This window comes from Vidua chalybeata, chromosome 1 (genome assembly GCF_026979565.1).
Source record: "Vidua chalybeata isolate OUT-0048 chromosome 1, bVidCha1 merged haplotype, whole genome shotgun sequence".
NCBI classification, from domain to species: Eukaryota; Metazoa; Chordata; class Aves; order Passeriformes; family Viduidae; genus Vidua; species Vidua chalybeata.
In genome coordinates, this window is record NC_071530.1 from 72,065,171 (window position 1) to 72,084,218 (window position 19,048).

General features: G+C 39.0%; 1 protein-coding gene across 1 annotated transcript in view; it reads left to right on the top strand.

The window, feature by feature from the left end:
- The window catches only part of DROSHA (drosha ribonuclease III), a 73,919-nt gene extending 62,243 nt beyond the window's left edge, over positions 1–11,676 (top strand). The window contains exons 27-32 of the mRNA XM_053951623.1: positions 1,066–1,207; positions 2,179–2,261; positions 2,375–2,478; positions 4,478–4,570; positions 5,381–5,427; positions 8,361–11,676. Coding sequence (XP_053807598.1) covers positions 1,066–1,207; positions 2,179–2,261; positions 2,375–2,478; positions 4,478–4,570; positions 5,381–5,427; positions 8,361–8,491 — 600 coding nt within the window. The 3' untranslated portion in view covers positions 8,492–11,676. The remainder of the gene's footprint in view (positions 1–1,065; positions 1,208–2,178; positions 2,262–2,374; positions 2,479–4,477; positions 4,571–5,380; positions 5,428–8,360) is intronic.
- The last annotated feature ends 7,372 nt before the right edge of the window (positions 11,677–19,048 follow it).

The following is a 19,048-nucleotide window of genomic DNA, read 5'->3' on the forward strand; positions in this document are numbered from 1 at the left end:
AAAAAAAGGAAAAAATGTGTGTGCAGCATCTCGACTCTAGCTTGCACATAAATTGTGGAAAAGAGAGACATTCTTTACTTCTCACTCTACCTCTTGTAGTAGTTGTAACTTCTTTAATGCTGTCCCATTTAAAGCAAAAAAGCAAACAAGCAGGAAAAACGCTGACCTCTCCAAAGGTTCAGAAATTCTCCCTAAAATTCCAGAATACTCCTTTAAGCTATGCGGGAGCTCTGTGTCTTTGCTAGAGCTCTATGTTTAAGTAATCTGTCTGGACCCAAGGTTAAGTATTTTCATGACACATCCTTGACATTGTCCTATATGGAACATGTTAGGGCAGATCTGTGTCCGGGATGCATTGGCTCAGCTGTGCTGCCTTCTAGCAGAGCAAATAGTGCATACAGACTGTCCATCTGTGTAATTTTTTTCTCTGGACAAAGGAATGGAGCAGCTTCCTCATCTGCTCATTCTGAAACACTGAACTATCTTGCTTTAATGTTTATTTGTTTCAGTCATCACATACTTATTTATTATTTGGTGGACACTGGGGGCTGTTCTGTGGACCCCAGAACATTGTTTACTTACACTTTATGTGGGAAAATGTATACAACTGTGTATTACTTAAACTAGAAAACTGCAGATTAGCCAAGAAAGTACAGGACTCATGAAGAGATGGTACATAATTGCAAGGAAGCTCACAAACAAGCATTTTAAATGCATGACATATATACAGAAGTAAGGTGTCCTATAGTAGCTCTTAACTTCTTTAATGCTGTTCCATTTAAAGCAAAAAAGCAAGCAAGCAGGAAAAGTAGAATAAGATTGTGTCCATAGAATAAGTAAAGATTGGTGAGAAGAATTGAAACTGAAAGAAAAATCATCAGTAGAAAGAGTGACAGAGTGTGTGTCTATATAAATCACTTGAGATGTCCTGAATCAAAGCATCAGTAAACTGAGAGAAGTGAGAAACCTCACGGATAAAAGTAACTTTTTCTTTCCAGCTCTCCTAGGTTTTGTAGTTTGTTATTGGTAATTGTTACTATGGAATGGAACATCTTTCCTTTGCAGCTGTTGAGAAGTTCTTTGGTGAACAACAGGACACAGGCCAAGGTGGCAGAAGAGCTGGGCATGCAAGAGTTTGCCATCACTAATGACAAGACAAAAAGACCTGTAACTCTTCGAACTAAGACTTTGGCTGATCTCTTAGAATGTGAGTTAATTTGGTTATAATAACTTAATACTTAATGACTTCCTTTTCCTTGGGGCTTGTTTAAGAAAGCCATTAGAAATCCCCTAAATTGATATTAAAAATGTATGTTCGGGTTTCCAAATGAATTATGCCTATACCTCTGAAAGCCAGATTTCTGAAGACTAGCCTAGATTTTTGAAGTCTGTATAAAAGCATGAAGGAGGCATAATTGCAGTTAGAAAGTTGAAGGCTTAGAAATTGAGGGGTTGGGATGACCAGGTCAAAAACCATGTCTTCAAAGTTAATGCTTGTACTCTGACTTGAGCTATTTAACAGCAGTTTCAGTGTTTAATTAGTATGTTCTTGACACTGTTGGAAGACCATTACTTCCTTCTGTAGGTGGATATTTCTGTGGTTCATTTATCTGCATTTGAGAAGGTTTTAAAATGGTCGCTCCATAAGAGGAAAGGGTACATGGAAATGAAATTACTTTTAGTTGATTTTTGGAAGTTTGTGCTACCTTCTTTCCTATGAACTGGAAACAGTGATAAATGTTCTGCAAAGAAAGTTAATCCCTATCTTGTATATTTTGATGTATTTTAGAAGGCATTCAGATCACTTGGCTTTTGCAAAATCCTGTAAGCAAGAGAAAATAGCACACAAACAGGAATGATTTATATCAAATTATTTTATGGTACCCAGTAGTGATTTATTTGTAAGTATTCATGGTCTCCTGGTTAAAATGTGAGATTAGGAGCAGAGTGTTGTTTCTAGAACTTTATATGACTGGGTGGATTTGGGTAAATCACTTAATCTCTTGGTCAACTTGATTTTTTTTTTTCCCCCAAGTATGCAGTATAATACCCTCATCAGATTACTGCTCTGAAACATAATTGAATTTGGCTTTAAAGTACTCAGAGATACTTGTTTCTAAAAGTGCAAGCCAGTAATGCTCTCCTTGGAGGAGTAACAGTACCTTTTTTTCCCCCCAGCTTTTATTGCTGCCCTTTACATTGATAAAGATTTGGAATACGTTCACACTTTCATGAATGTTTGCTTTTTTCCACGGCTAAAGGTAAGACCAGTCAGTTTCCTACTTTCCTGCCACTGTGTTTTAACACACTGTAGCATTTGAAACTCTTACTACAATCTCTCAATCATAAAAGCATCTTTGTGGACTTCCTACAGGAGTTTATTTTAAATCAAGATTGGAATGATCCTAAATCTCAGCTTCAGCAGTGCTGCTTGACTCTCAGGACAGAAGGAAAAGAGCCGGACATTCCTCTTTACAAGTAAGAACAGGCTTCTTATGGATACCAGCTAATTATAAATATTCCTTGTATATGGAGCAAGATGTAATCAGTCACCCTACATTTTCTCCATAGTTTGCTTTTATTGTCGTTATCCAAGCCCTACAGTCTTTCTTTGTTTGAAGATGGAAAATACTGTTTTCTAAGGCTTAGGTGTTTTAAGCCATTGCAAGGAAGAATTACTAAGCATTTTACCTTTACAGTTGTAAGGGAAAAAGAGTTTTTATTTTGGAGTGTATTTAATTGGCATAATTCTATATTTGTTTTTCTTTTAATGTAAGGAATGGCAGTATTAAATGAAAAGAGTTAAACAAAATGGCTGTTTTGTTATGAGGTCAAGATATCTCCATTCTATTCTCAGTAACAGATGAAGTTTCTTGATATTATTAAGCAAACATAATGATGCCTTATGTTGCATCTCCCCATTATAGGCACTGTTTCTCATCCACAGTCAGGCACTGAAGGGCAGCACAAGTTTTGGACATTTTTGCTGTGCGGTTCAGCTGACAAATGTTCCCGTGTTCAATGACAAAGAGCTCAGGGCAGTGAACCTTTTAACTTGTACACCTCGGTTAGATACCTGAAGCTGGATGGGATAGATCTCCCTTTTCACTTCCAGTTGCTAAATTGTGTAATAGCTGCTTCAAAAAGATAATAAATAATAAACCTTAGGCTGTATATTGCATCCATATCCATTCAGTTAGTGTAGGAAAGGGTGCAATGTTAGCCCCAAAAGAAGAGATAAAGGCTATGAAAATTTAAGGCTTGTGTTGTTGGGATTATTATATCATAAAATACGAAGAACGAAAGTCTAAGTGCATATGTCACACGTACTGAAGTAAGGTTTCCAATGCAGCGTAGCAGTTCAGTGACAGTGACACACACTGCACTTCAGAAGTGCCATCCCCTTAACACTGCAGCCAGTGCTCTGCAGGTTTGACTCCTCGGTCTGTCTGTGTGAGGGTTCAGGGCTTTGTCTTGGGTGAGGGGGACAAATTCAATAAAAAACAATTACCCATTTTTGTAAAAACCACTTAATATCAAGTACCAAATGTTTGTTTTGTTTTGTTGTGATGATAAATTGATTTTTATAGTACAGCTCAGACCTAGTAATCCGCTGTTATCTTCCTATTATCTTGTTAAATTCCTTTTCTTGGGGTTATCTGTTTCACTGCAGTCACTACTATTGCTTTTAAATTCAGGGTAGGTTTTATTTGCTCATGTCACAGTGCAGGGAGAGATAGAGTACTTTAGTTAGATACTTTAAAAATTGATGTGAAATTTGTGCTTCTTCTAAAAAGAAACAAGGCAGCGGACAGAACTTGATCTGAAAGTAGGGAGAGATTTGGGACAGCTGTAAGAAACTGCAAAAGAAGCAATTCATTGCACAGCTAGGGAATTACCTTTTCCCTTTTAGATGGTTGTTGATGTATGTCCTAGACTTCAGGTCAAATGGAAAGTTTGTTTTGTGACAAACTTAACTTTTCAAAGCTGATGGAAAATTTCTTTGTACTGTGATAATTCAGTGTAGAAAACTACCATGTCTAATACAAATTCCTTATAAAACCTTGTTACCTGCAAAACTCCCAGGGACTAAAATTTTAATGCACACATAATTGTATGGGTGCATTTACTTGCAATTGCACAGCTCTGCATAATTTATTACTTTATTTCAAGTGTTTTCACAGTATTTCAGCACTTCATATTACAGTTTGCATTTTTGCCTTTAGGTTAAATAAAGTTTTAATTTTCAGGTGGTGCTCTTGAGTGAGCCTGGAGTAATAAACGTGATCGATATAAATACTGTTCCGGTAATCTCTGGGTTAATGTGATCTATACAGACATCCTTCTACCCTTGCTCAGTGTTTTGCATTAATTACACTATATGTATTGACCAGACTGAAAGCCTGGTGAGCTATGTGCCACAAACAGATTCTGTGTTTTAATACTCCCTGCTTGAATAAAATATTTCTTCTTTCAGGACCTTGCAGACAGTGGGACCTTCTCATGCCAGGACGTACACAGTAGCTGTCTACTTCAAAGGGGAAAGAATAGGATGTGGTAAAGGTCCAAGGTATAGTAAAAAATTAATCACATGGTGTTAGAGTGTGGTGGTGTCCAAAATGACTACCATGGAGATAGAGCATTGTATGGCTTAGGAAAAGTAAGCTGTAGAGCCTTCTTCAAATTTCTCTGCTTTAGGAGTACCTGAAGGGTTCAATGTTGGTATAATTTTGGATCTTAAGATTCTTTTGGTGAACTTGCCTTCAAGGTGGCTAGCTAACTGTTTGTGCTCTCTAATGCTAACTATTTGTGGCTCTCGGAGTAGTAACTGCAGAACAACTTCCAGAAAATAGTGTCTTTATCTTGGTATTTGCTGTTGGATTACTATGCAGCTTACACTGGCAAGTTAAGAGTGCCACTATTACCCTTTTTTTTTTTATTTTTCTGAGGTTACTACTTTTAAGCATTTTAGAATTATTCTAAGAGTTCAAAGACTTCAACCATGAACCCCAAAAACCTCATTTTATGCTACCAAATCTGGTGGTGGTTATAAAAATAGCATTGCTTTTTTAGACATTCATGCATCTGTGATTTTGTTGCTTTTTTTCTCTTAAGTAAAAACAATGCTTAAGTGAAGAATAGCCTGGGATATTTTGTTAATGTTATTGGTCTAACTTAAGAAATATTCTACTGGAGCTGTAGTACTATTGCTCACGTATTTATGGAATGGCTGATATATCATAGACTCGGAATTACAAACTGCTGGTTATCCCAGAAGTTTCATTACAAAATAGTAACTAGTGCTTCACTTTGGCAGAAACTTTAGTTTTTTCTGTACAGCTTAGATCTCGTGTAACATGTTTTTGTTTGGCTTTCACAGTATCCAGCAAGCAGAAATGGGAGCTGCAATGGACGCACTTGAAAAATGTAAGATATTTGGGCAACAGAGAATTCATAGTTTATTTCCTAGTTCTTTAGTGAGGCAAGGTGCAGATTTTGTGGGGGATAAGTTTTGAACAGAACACATATGCTAAGTGCTGACACCTTCTAAGCAGCAGGTTTTTCTCTTAGTACTTTCATGACAGTTTTGTAGCAGTTGAAGTTAATATGATCCCAACAGGTATTTGTTAACAGGAGCTGATCAGCTACAGAGGATGCAACTTCAAGGGAACCCGGTGCAGTAGAGTTTCATTGAAGTTTTCCATGCTTATGCTTGCAGTAGGATAAGACTGCATAGTCTCTGATGCTCAGGTTGTCTCACCCTTTAATTCAGGGGAGGAGCAAAGTGCGACCTTAGAAGATAGAATTTGATCCCTAGATTACCAGTAGACTAGGTTAAAATCTAAGAGGCAGATCCCCAACAATTTAAATCGATATTTATCTGTCAAGAAGGGCTAATACATCAGCTGCAGACCCAGGGATCTGTGTATACATCTCTCTAAATTACATGCTGCATAGCCAGCACAGGAGCAGTCCTTCATTGAAATGTAGTCCCAGATATGAATGAGTGTGAGCAAGCTTCTTATATGAAATAACTTTGGCCAGTTGGGTTAAGGTGCCAGGTCTGGGTGACCTGTAAGCAAATAGATTACAAACATTTTGTGCAGCAGAAATTCTCTATTGAAAAGAACATGGGAAGTCCATTTTTTGCATTTCATTCAAAGGAAACACATGCAGTTCCTCAGATGTCAAAGGTTTTTAATCTGTTATCTCTGCATCTGGAAATTCAAGAGCTTAAATATTTCAGAAGGCAGTGAATCTGTGTAGTTCAGATATGTTTTTATATCCATCTGCTAAGCGTATACTTCTCACCACCAGTAAATTTGACAAGTAGAAAAATGTAACTTCCCTTCTCTGCTGAGTATCTGCAAGATGTTACTGAAGTTTTCTTTGAATTTTCTTGTGACAGTATCACCACTCAAGAGAGCTGTGAGTTTCATGGCCTATCAATCCAAGGACTTCACAGCTATCTTCTGACATATATATTTGTTTAAATACTGTAGAACTCTAGAGGTCTGTGCTCCTGCTGCCCTTCAATTCAAAACAGAGCCAAGTTAGTTTCTCTGTGCCTTGCCAGTCAAGTTTTTATTGTCTTTCTGAATGGATGTTACACAACCCTTAAGTGCCTCTGTTGTATTATGTATATGGTGGTGCAGTAGAGTTGTTTGGTTTGGTTTGTTTGTTGGGCTTGTTAACGCAAAAGTAGTTAACTTCAAGTGAAAGTAGTTTTCATATACCTATTTATATGATAGCCATGATGAATTTATTACATGAGTTTCCTTCTTACCATCCTAAACATATTAGAACAGGTTGCTACCAAGCTGAGTTCTAAAAGAATCATGTTACAGGCAGTACTGAAAATCTGATTTTCATTTTATGGGGCACATGAGCAACAAAATATCCCAGAACTCCATTAAACAAAGCACTAGTCTTTTTAAAAACAACAGCAATGTAAAACCAATTTTGTTCAGATTGCTTTCTGGTTTAAATAAATACTACTCTCCTATGCTCAAGTTGTAAATAACTGATGAATAAACCTTTTATTCCTGTAGCACATATAATAAAGGGCACAAATTTCACTGGCCAATAAAACAAAGCAGTAGAAAGTAATTCTGCTCTACCACAAACTCCTGCAGTTTATGTGGCTTCTACACTGCATTCTCTAGCTGAGAATCTGTGCTGCCTGGGACCCAGAAAAAGGAGGAAAAAGCTTCATGCCCAGGCGTGAAAAACCTTGATGCTAAGGTACTCCTCCCTGAGAAGCCACAGCTGAATTCTCTCTCAATAGCCAGTGAGAGAGAGAGCAGTCCTTTGCTGAGACATCTACCAAATTTATGGCTTTAAAGGTCAGTGTAGTAACCTTTTGCATTCATCTCAGACTGATCTGGTAGCCAGTGCTGATCCCAGGGCCCTGTGTGATCCCAGCAGGATTCACCACCAACTGTAGTCTGTCACATACTCTGCCACCCACCCCTTTGCTTTCTGACTGCCTGGAGGGTGCAGGTCTCCACAGCACAGACACATGTGGATGTCAGCACCCTGGTCATGCAGAAAATATCACATTCTGTGAGCCATGCACTAAAGTGAGAGCAATTCTGTTCACTTACATAAGCTGTTCTTCCAGACTCAGTACTAATGTGCACCTACACATCAGCCAATGGACAAATGCCTGAAAGCAGAAGCATCCATCTCCCCAGCTATTTCTCCATCACCTCAGCCTTGTCCAGTCTGTTTCAGGCAGTCTTCACTCATCCATGCTCTTAGACTCTGCTAAGGCTGCCTTCTGGTACATAGCCAAGCATTAACTTTTTCAGGAACAGACTTAATTGCGTTCCATCTTGCTACACTATTACTTTCCCATTAGAATCCCCGCCATAGTGTGGGGCATATAGTTGCTTCTGCATGGTCTAAAACAATAATAAAAATAATGGAAACATCTGTGCAATGCTTGAAACTCATACTTTTTCGAGTGAGAGCAAGACAAAAAACCCTGACAGCATTGACAGTAGTTTCATATTCATTTTTCAGTATCGACCACCTGTTGCTAAGGGAACAGAATGTAAAATCCAGGTATTACCTGGCCATGTCTCTATACCAGGATTTTATATTTTGTTTTTGTGAGTATATTAGATTTGGCAGCGCTTTGTAGCAGGAGAAACAGATGTAAAGAAATCATGAAGAAACCAATGTCTTATGAAACAATCCTGGTTTACAATGCATTATAAGAAATAAATGAGTAAAAATGGGAACAACATTGTTCCCCCCTACCTCTAATAACATCAAAGTTTAAAACAAAATGAGCTAAGGCTTTCTCTGTTACCAGTTTGTTTATTAATGTAAAATATTTCTCCTTGTGTCAGATAACTTTCCCCAGATGGCCCATCAGAAACGGTTCATTGAACGGAAGTACAGACAAGAGTTGAAAGAATTGAGGTGGGAAAGAGAGCATCAAGAGAGAGAGTCAGAGGAGACTGAAGAAGCAAGGAAATAAAAGGGCACAGAAGCAGTGGCATATTTACTTACTTAATAACTCTGTCTGTGGCCTATGGAGACCTAACCTAGTTTCTTGCAGATGAATGAAGAGTGCCTGTTGATATCAAAAAGAAAATTGTAATATCTTCCTTTAAAACTGTGTGCAAATATAGTATTTCTTTAGTTTGCTTTTAAGTTTAGCTTTTTAATAAGATTTGGGTTTAAATCCTTCTAATTTTTATGGAAAGTTGTTGATTATTTTTATTATTTTTACTGTCTTGTATGAAGTAATAAAGTATTAATTTCAAAATCTAATAGGAGGAAAAGCTGTTTACCAGTTGTCTCCTATGTCTAAGTGCTGTGTTATCAGTGACCAGCCAAGTTATTGCATGAACTCTGCTGTGAGGGGAAGGAAAGTATTATGAAAAACTGATTCAGCTGAGCACTTAAGCATGTACCTAACTTACATTTTGCAGCTAAATTTACTTCTTGAGTCTGCTAAACCAGAGCTTTAAAGTTCAGGCCCTTTTTACAGAAAATGGTGCAGTAATTAAAAGGAGATACTCAGTTTTGCTTTGAACAGCGGATGACACGTCTAAAATGTAGCGCAGATGCGTGTGGAAGATTGAGTAGTTTTTTTTTTTTTAAATCATTGTTACAAGACTTGAAGGAGAAGATAATTATGAAGCCAGAGAATGGCAGTTTTTGTAGAGAATGTACATGTAGTTTACATTAACAAGTTTAGTTTCTTTTTGAGCTTCTTGTTCTGTCAGGCTGGTGTCTACTTTAATGGATTTCTTTGACAGGAAGATACCAGTGTGGCCATTACTGTGAAATGATGTATTAGAAACACTCTATATGGGTGCTGTTCCAGAGAGTTTCATTGAAAACAGTTTTTGCCAAAAGAAGGGCAGAATTTATCCCCAAAGTGGTGTGCAGTTTTAAGTCACCCAGTTTCCTTGGGTTTTTTTGGTGTCTGTGGCTTGTATTAGACAGACAGATGTTTCTTCTATAAAAGCTTTGAACAGCACCAGAAATTAAAAATCCACTGTGTCTGTTGGTATTTTTTCCCACTGATTATCAGTGTTATTTGTTCTTTTAATTTTGCTGCTTCAAGCCATTCATTTCCATTAAGCTGGTTCTCAGTTAATACCGTCCCTTGGTACGTATTGTGTAGTCATTTTTCATCTTTCCTTTCTGATAAGCGAAACAGATTGAACCCTTATTTTCCTTAGCTGTGCGTTTTCTTCCTGAAAGAAGAAAAGATCCTTTTTGGCCAGTCATTTAAGCATGTCCCACATGTCCCACAGTTGTATGTGTTAAAGTATGGGGCAGCATGGATGCACAAGTCTGGCCCAAGGAATTCGTGCCGACTCATGAAAGAAAACTTCTGTCTGACAGCCACTGTGCACTGAGCAGCTTCTTCAGCACTTGTCTGGAGCACCTCTCTGGTGTGGGGTGGACATCAGGAGAAGCACTTCATTGCAGGTGCCAAAGTAGACACCAAATGAAGCTGAAAAATTCAGACTACAGAAATGTCTTCCCAAAGTTTCACTTCTGAGGTAATCAATATTTGCATTTTCAGAAGCATACTTTTTCTACACTTGCAATGTGAGATGCACTTAAATGGGGGGGGGGGTTATACTTGAGCCCACAACACTACCTCACTTCTTCCAGCTCTATGATTTGCCTTTTCCTAATGGATTGATGCTTAAAATCCATTTCAGAGGATGAGAGAAAATAAAAAAACAAACACATTCTGTAATTTAGAGAGTGATAATAATGAAGGGAATAAAAACAAGGTAAAGGCAGGGAGCTGCTCTCTGCTGAATTCTGCTGCCATTTGACTTTTGAGAAGTGATTGTAACTTCTTTTAACTTCAGTCGGTAAATAAAAAGCTGAAATGCTTCTCAAGAGTAGGAAGCTTGAAAAGCTCCAGCAAGTCCCCTGTCCACAAGACTTTTGTATTTCAAATTCTTTTGTATAATTGCCCATCTGCTTCTAGCAGTAAGATGAAATGGTGCAGTGCTAGAGGGTCAAGTGTAATCGTGTAAACCATTATTTTATTTTTCCCTCTTAACTGTGAACAGTTGCATATGTTTAATGAATAGAAAATTACTTCATTTTCAGGTGTATGATTGCTTAGCAAATTTCATCGTATTTGACATCACCAAAGAAACCCAAATTGGAATTGTTAGCTCATAGTTTTAACATTACTTTCATTATTCCTATATACAATTTCACTTTTCAGCTGTAAGAAGACTGTGGTCTTATTCATAAATGTTTTCATTAAAATAGATTGAATTTATCAGATAGGCTGCATTGGGGGAAGAACTCAAGACTTTCTTCTTTGACCTGGAAATTCCTTGGGAAAAACAAACTTTTGAAATAATTTCTGCATTCCAGTTACTGCAGTTAATGAGTTTTAGGCTTTTGTCAATAAGATGTTGGTGATAACTGTGTTTTTACAAGTGGGCTATTTTCCCTTTTTTGCTATGTAAGTGTGGGCTAGGAAGATTGCCTGAAGCATTTTTGTTTTCTTTGTCTTCAGAACAAGAAACAAAAGGTAAAAAAACACCCTGTTTCCTGTATTCCAACCCCAGTGTCTTTCTGTGTATGGGCTGTCTAAAAGCAGTGGCTGTGAATGTTCCTGTTGATTTCAGGAGTTGTGTAGAATGTGAAATGTGAGCACAGTCCTTTACAACAGCCACCAAGGAGGGGAAGCCTCTTCAAGTTGCCTTGGTAAAAATTATCATTGCACTCGTGCTAATCAGTGGTACAGCTGTAGCTTATAACTACGCAGCTTGTGCTGCTCTTTTGGAGGTGTGGGGGCGTGTCTGGTTTACTGATAAAGTCAGTTCTTTTTTGCTTCAGAGCCTGTTCTCTGAGCTAGAGGTTCTCTTGCAAGATCCATTGAGCTGGGTACAAGTAGATGAATAAAGAGCAAGACTGGGATCTGTGTGAATCCAGCAGATCCTGTGAATATTTTTAATGTGAATATGTACAGAGCATTGAATAGAATTGTAGCTGATTTGTTTGGGTATTTCAACTGAATTTACATAAAATTCATTATGTTATTTGTAGACCCTAAGTTCATTTTGTAAGATTTCAATTTCTGGAAGATTACTTAGCAGCAGTACTAAGAGAACCTTGGTCTCTAAGATTCTTGTAAACGTCGTTGCTAATAAAGTTTCCCAGAAAATACTTCAGGCATAGTTGTTACTTGATAAAACAATTTGGAAAGATCAAAAGGCAAATCCTGATCATCTGTCTCCCTACTTCAAAGACTCTGATTATATGGGCTACATTTTTAAATGAAATAAGTGGTTCACTTGTACAAAGTTTCTTTTTGTGGAAGTTTGTAAAGCCCTGTAAGAGCTCAGGGAGTTGTTCATCTGCATCATTTACCACTATGCATTGTCTTTGATGAGGATGGTGTTGCAACAGAGATTTCTGTGACCTGTACATCCACCCTGCTTCTCCCCCTTCCTACCCACTCCCCACATCATAGATTCACATTCTTTCTGGAGCCTTAAGATTCAATCAGCTGCATGCTCCACCTGTGTGTATTTCTCTATCCATCAGGGAGCAGGCTTACCTAGAGGCCCTTTTCTTCACCTGCCTGCTACAGGTGACAAAGGGAGCACCCAGAGTCTTGCGAAGTATATTTCCCTTTGCCTGAGTCATCACTTCATTCCTCAAGAAGATTTCAAAACCTTTCCTGAATAAGGGTACAAGTGATTTGCCTGTGACTTGCAATACTATCGTACCTGAAAGTGTCAGTCGTGTAATTTTATTGCTCTTCACAACACCTTTGTGGAGGGACTGTTCTGTTACTAAGAGATGAAAAGGATGGAGTTGTCACTGTGGACCAGGGCTCAGGATGTCTGTGGGAGGGCAATGATGCCTCATTCAGTGGATGCCTTCGTCTGTGGCTTTAGTATTGTACTTTCAAGCCTGCTATGGTTCTCTTGCCAGGCCTGAGAGGGTCTTCAAGGAAGAAAAAAGAACGTGGCCGTGCAGGCTGGGCACTGACACCCTCATTGCCTTTTTCCTGTGGAGACTTGGAAAGCAATGATCAAGAAGACTGGGGACTCTGTTATAGGAAACCAGAGTCCAAACAGTGTGTTGCTTGTACACCTCTTTAGAATAAATAAATAAATAAAACCTTCCACTTTGAGCAGACATTTCAAAAGTAATCCATTAGCAAAGGATAGGCTCTTGAGCTGACAAATTGTGAACTTTGGCTGGTGGCAGAAGCATCAGTGGTCCAGAAGTGCTGTGGCAGTGATGGGTGGGTAAGTGTTTGTCACTGGAGGTAGCTTGTTACTTATTTAAAGATGGGGATGGTGGTGAGGGGAACCCATGGGACCCCACTGATGCAAGCTCAGCCAACATTTCTTAAAAAAAATAGAGTTACTTCTTTCTAAAAAAAATAAAGTTACTTCCCTGCAGGTTTCCTCCTTCAGTCATTTACTCTGTCAGAACAGTTCTGACATGGTGACCAGTTTTTGCTGCCAACTAGAATTACAATTCAAGTATTGCAGCTGTTTCCAGAGGGATACTTGAACTGACAAACAAAAAGCAGCCATTTCTCAATCCAGCAGCATTTGAAAATGCTAATACTATTCTGTATCCAATTATAAATTTATTTTTTATATTAAGAAAAATAAAATTCTGTAAGGTAAGAATTTTTAATTGTCTCATTGATTAGGGCATTCAAAGCTACTGCTCTTACCTTTTGTTCTTGTGATGAAATACATTGTCAAAATACATAAGTGGCTTTAAACTTTATCATTAAGAAAAAATAAATACACCATCTGAGGGGGGAAAAAAATTTTCCTTATCCTAGATGTTTAAAATTTCTGTCATTCAATGCTGCTGTCTGTTTCCTTCTTCCAAAACCCAAACATTTTAAATGTGTGTTCCACCTGTCAGAATGTGTCAGATTTTACAACCAATATCCCATTTCAGTTGATGTCAGTACATTAACAATCAAAATCAATCTGTAAGTTATTGCTTTCTAGTTTTTGAGCCAGGGCTTGACCAGACATCCAAAATAGTGTGACACTTTTAATCTTACAAGACCTCAAAACTTTCTGAGAACTCAATGGCTTTAGCCCAAAACAGGTTTTTAAGGCTTCCCATTACCTATGCTCCCATTACTTTTATTTTAATTATTATTATTTTTCAATGTTTTCATTGTTTATTTGTTCTTAATGTGATCTGTAGCACTACTATCTTCTATTTCAAGGTTCCCTGACCCTTACTTCTGCTTAGCAGATAGGGCATCAATTCCTTGCTCACTGAGACTAGAAAATAAATGACCTTCAACTCTTTGCAACTCACACCTCAACACTTATATCAGAAATCAAGTGCCCACAGCAAGAACAAAAACCTCTCTGCACATCTGTGGAAATAAAGTACTGAATCTTTCCAGTACAATTCCAGGGATTCTGTCAGACATTTTCAGAGAGGCTGTGAATTCTTGAGGCATGCAGTGATGCACTTTTTGCAGCTTATGTTGTGAATTTATGCAATTGGATTAAGTTTCGCATCTATTTCAGCTGTAAGCTTATAAATGGACATTTATATGTGTAAGTGAGGAGAGAGAGGTAAGACAAGGCAGAACAGATGCCGAAAACGCTAGAAAAAAAGCTTATTTCAGCACTGACTGCTGAGAAGCAGATTGATTTGGATAGAAAAATGTTAACTACTTTCAAATACAGACTGAAAAATACGAGGTTTCATTGTAACATAAATACAATTCTGTGCCGTGTGCTTGGGATAATGATGGCTTTAAAAAATGCATTTAGAGTTGAGTTTTATGCAAAGCTAGAAAATAAATCTTACTGGTAAGATATAGCAAATCTAGTAGAAGTGAGATGATAGTATCTTAGAGATACAGGGATGGGAAGTAATCTAGTAAAGTTGTGATAGTGTTCCAGATTTTAATTAGGAACATAGTTGAATATGTGTGTGTTTGGTGTAAATGCAGTTATGCATGTATATATTTATTTACTTAATGAAACATCTGAAATTTTCACTCATTGAAACATGATACCTTTTTACCAAGGAAAGAAAAAGGCTTCTCTATGGTCTATTTTTAACAGGTGTTTAGATATTGGTTTTATTGAAGTAGTGTCCAGATATCTTCACTGCAGCTGGGGCTTTTCATGCCAGCTGTATGAATACAAAATGACAGGCAGTTCCTGACCCAGAAAGAAATAGAAAGGAAGCAATGACTTACTCAAAGTCACTGAACAGGTCAAGGGTAGAAATGAGAACAAAACCTGAATCTGTCAAGTCCCAGCTGAGATTTGTCCAGTCCTCCAACTGCACAGCTACTTATTTACAGCATTTAGCTTTAGATGTTGTAGTTGGCTTATTTCTGCATTAATATCGGTATTTTAAATTTCATGCACAGCAGCCTAGAATGGGGCTTTACCTAATCTCTTTCATCCTGAAACTTATAAAAGCAATTTTCAAAAGTGAAAGAAAACTCAGGTGGCTGGTCCTGCATGGTGGGAGCCTTTCTCCACAGCCAGCATGCTCACATTTGCTGCTGAGCTCCTGCTGTGGCAGCTCAAGCTCATAGCTCCAAGGCCACTGCTGAGCACCTTGGGACAGTGTGTGACAGGCATCACTCGGGTAGGAACAAGCAGCATTGTCACATTGTGTTGGAGCTGAGGTTTGGCCCTGTTATACACACACACAGGAGAAAGCAGGTCTCCCTTCTGGATTCACAGCCTGCTGCTAATGCCTGTAGGTTTTTTTTAGGTCTGTAACCTCACCAAATCCAGTAGAGGTTAGTATGACTCTAAGCACAGGACAGCGTGGTGACAGAAGGAAATAAGCATGCAAACAGCTGTGCTCTCATATGTTAAAAGTACTTGGCTGCAAAGTGCCTAAGTTAGTTCCTTGAAAATTAATTGTTTGAGATATATTTGGGCTGTAGATAGGTAGAGGGGGCCATAGGTAAACGTCACAAAAAGAGAGAAGCATCCCCTCTTCTTAGTCTTGTGCTGCCATGTGTGCTGCAGGAGGATTAATGGCTGCAGGCTCCAGGGCAGTAATGGAAGGTGGAGGTGTGGGCTGGAGCATGATCCCGGGCTGGGAGTGTTGTGTGCCAGTACCAGGGCTGATGGGAACACATCCTGTGCCTTTTCAGCTGGTGAGAAGCAGAGGAATGAGAATGGGTTTTAGCCCAGCCTTGACTGGCAGAAACTGGTGAGATGGTAGTGAGAACTGGAAGTAGAAACAGGTTCTCCACTCTACAAGCTGTTGTTAACCCCTGATCAAAGCACTATTTCCTGCAAGGCAAGGAGGAGTGAGGAATGAGGCTGGCAGTCCAGAGGACAGTACATGATCAGAAGGGCTCAATTCCATCAGCTGTTGTTTCCATACTGTTTGGTAATGGCCTATCTCATGGATTCCCATGTTTTGAGGGGATTTTTGCCTGGTCCCATGCATGCACCCATTGTACAGGTATATGTGTGCACATGTGTGTATGGGGTGAAAAACAGGAGAGCAAGTTTGGGTGTGTGCAAAGAAGCTTGGGACTGTGCAAGTGTGGAAATGAAGGAGGCCCAGAGAGACAGCTGCATGACTCCTTCCCCTCCAGGCAGATCTGTCATTTCTGGCTCTTGGATTGGCTTGTTTATTCTGTTTAATGATGCTGACCTTTGTGTTGGATAAGTTGGCCTGTTGCAAGGCTAGGATTTGTGGCCTTTTGGGACTTCAGTTGTTTGGAAGATTGAGGATATTTTTTACTACATCGGGTCCAAAGAGAAGGAATTCTGATGACCCAGCTGCCCTGATAACTCATTTGCCCTTTACCTTTTGACAGACAAAGTGACTTCAGACTTAGTCATATGTTAGAGACTGTCTAAATTTGAAGAACATCCTTGTAATAAATTATATCCTATGGCAAAGGAAAATTCAAAGTTATTTTGAAAGTTCCTATTTTTACAACATATTGCATATGCTTTCTTGAGGAAAGCTTATCTTGAATTTTCAGTGTGAGTTTTAGAAAGGACTTACCTGGAAAAGTAGAAAAAAAAAAATTGGATACACTGGGGGGAATATTGCGTCAAAATGTCTTGTCTTCCTCAAGAGATCTTATGCCAATGTTACTTTATTGGTCTCTGTATGAACAACCAGCTTCTTCAGTAATTGTCCCCAAATATTACTTGATCTTGAGCCCCCCAGTCTGATTCCAGAATGTATTTTAGCCAAACTAATTCCTCAGGATTAGCACAGAAGTGTTCACACCTGAGATGTTTTACAGCACATCAACCAACAGCTTCATCTGTTTTCCAGTCCCTAGAATTTTAGTGGTCATTGTCCTGCGATCCTTATGCCTAAAATTAATTTTAAATAACTGACTGTCTGTCTCTGTTGAGATGAGTACATCAGCTGGAAGTGGGAAATCACGTTGTTTTCACTTGCTATCAGTGGCAGCAGCTCTGCAAGCTCTACTGGCAGCTACAACTTCACTGTCGGCAGCGGGAGGGTCATGCTGGTCACAACCCAGAGACCCACAGGCTGCCCAGGCGGCCCTGGAGCTTGGTTGACTGTCACAGAAATACAAGAGCCAAAAATCCTGACCTGTTTGCTTCCCCCTGGCTCCACTGGTCCTTTTGGGTAGAAAGCAAGGAAGGGGCAAAAGAGAGATTTTAGTATTTTCATGGTAAGTTAAGCAGCACTCTTTCTGACTTCTCACAGGAAAGAGATCTGCTGAGTAAGAAAGTGCTAATTTCACATCATTGTTTTTTGCAGTAGAGCTACTCTGGAAGTACCAAGCCCGAGAGGAACGAGAGCATAGTCAAATTAATGAAAAATAGGTTATGGTGATAAATTATTCAGGTGGATAAAATTACTTTGGATTTGGAAGACACTGAGACTTAAGGGCCAGATCCTTTTCTGGTATAAAAAGATTCAGCTTCATCACTTTCAGGGAAACAGAGGGAACTTACATCATTCAGTTCAGGATCTGACTGTGACTGGCAGCATAAGCAGTCATTTAAAACTCAATGGCATATATTTCATCTACTTTGGGTGACAGCCATAAGGTGAATGTTTTAAATTCTGACATGGCGTAGCCTTTCTTTTGAGATCAGTGGTGTGATTTTAAAAGGGATGAGATAAAAGCTATGCCTCTCCAAAGGCACATTTTCTCTGATGTTAAAGGAAACAATGTAGAAATATTCCCACTAAATAAATCATCAGGGACTTTCAGAATAGATAATATCCTTATGTCTTAAAACTTGTAATACAACTGAAGTTGCTCACCTTAACTCAGTTTCTTTTGTTCAGCGTTTTTTCCGTACAAGGAGGCATGTGTAGAGAAGGCAAGTCTGAAGGAGACACCCCTTCAGAAGAGGTTCCAGTGAACAGAGACAAAGAAGCTCCTCTTTTGACTTCTGGCATGGCACTATCAGAAGTTTAATCCTTCTTAATCCCAGTCACATTTCCGAGGAGGTGAGATAGTGGGGAACAGATGGAAGACTGTTATTCTGCTAAAGGTGAATCACAGCAAGCTGTGATTGTACCTGGCTCTTCAGAATGGTCTCTGGTTTTTTAAGTGCTTTAGCCAACATAAGGGAGGAAATGTGCTGATTTGGCTTCTGCTGCTCTAGGATGACTTTTCAGTGACATTTCCCTGCAGTTTACATGCATGTATGCACAGAGTGGTGGACAGCACAACCAGCTCTTAGAGGCCATGTTTGAAGCTAGAACTTGCAGTCACTTGCACCTGTAGAAAAAAACAGAATACTCCAAAATCAAGAACTTCTAGTAAGTTCTTTTATCATACTAAACTCTAAGACTGAATCACATCCTACCAAGCAGCAGACACTGAAGTCATAGATATGCCCCCCCTAGGCCCCTGCTGTGATAAGTGGAGAGAGAAAGCCATGTCTCCAGAGACTAGTTCATGGCTTAGGCAGGATGAATCACCCCCTCTTGTCTGAGAAGCAAAGGGTGACACCTCTTTTATCTTTCTGAACAGTCTAACACCCATAGTTACGTGAGTTGAATCTAGGCTTTAAACATTTGTGGCATATAGCTATAAGACACAAGTGCTTACATTAAGCCAGCATGGCATGGCCTCCTTAACACTTTGCATAGCCATTGCTGTGAGGAGAACGCTTCTTTATCCCCAGATGACTCTTTCAACCATCCCCTTATGTGCAGATGTGAAGAGGACTGACAGTTTCTCCAAAGTGAGAGTATTTTCAAATGTCAAGAAGCTTTATTTTTTAATGTGTTAAACTATGTAAAATCCCCAGCTAATATAACTCATAAATGAAATGAGACTAATTAGTAGGAAAGTAATGAGAGAGCATTTACAGAGGTCACATCTTGAGGTCCAGTCACAGCAACGGAAAATGTAGGAGAGGGGTAAAAACTGCAATCTACTTTGTTCCTGTAGCACTGGCATTCATAGTTGTTAATTAACCCCAGCAAGGCAACTTTAGAATGGCAAAATGAGGAGAAAAACGTTAAGGGATTATGAACTTTGTCTTTCCTTTCTCTCCCCTTTGTCTCCTGTCAGTGTCCCTGGTCAGGCACA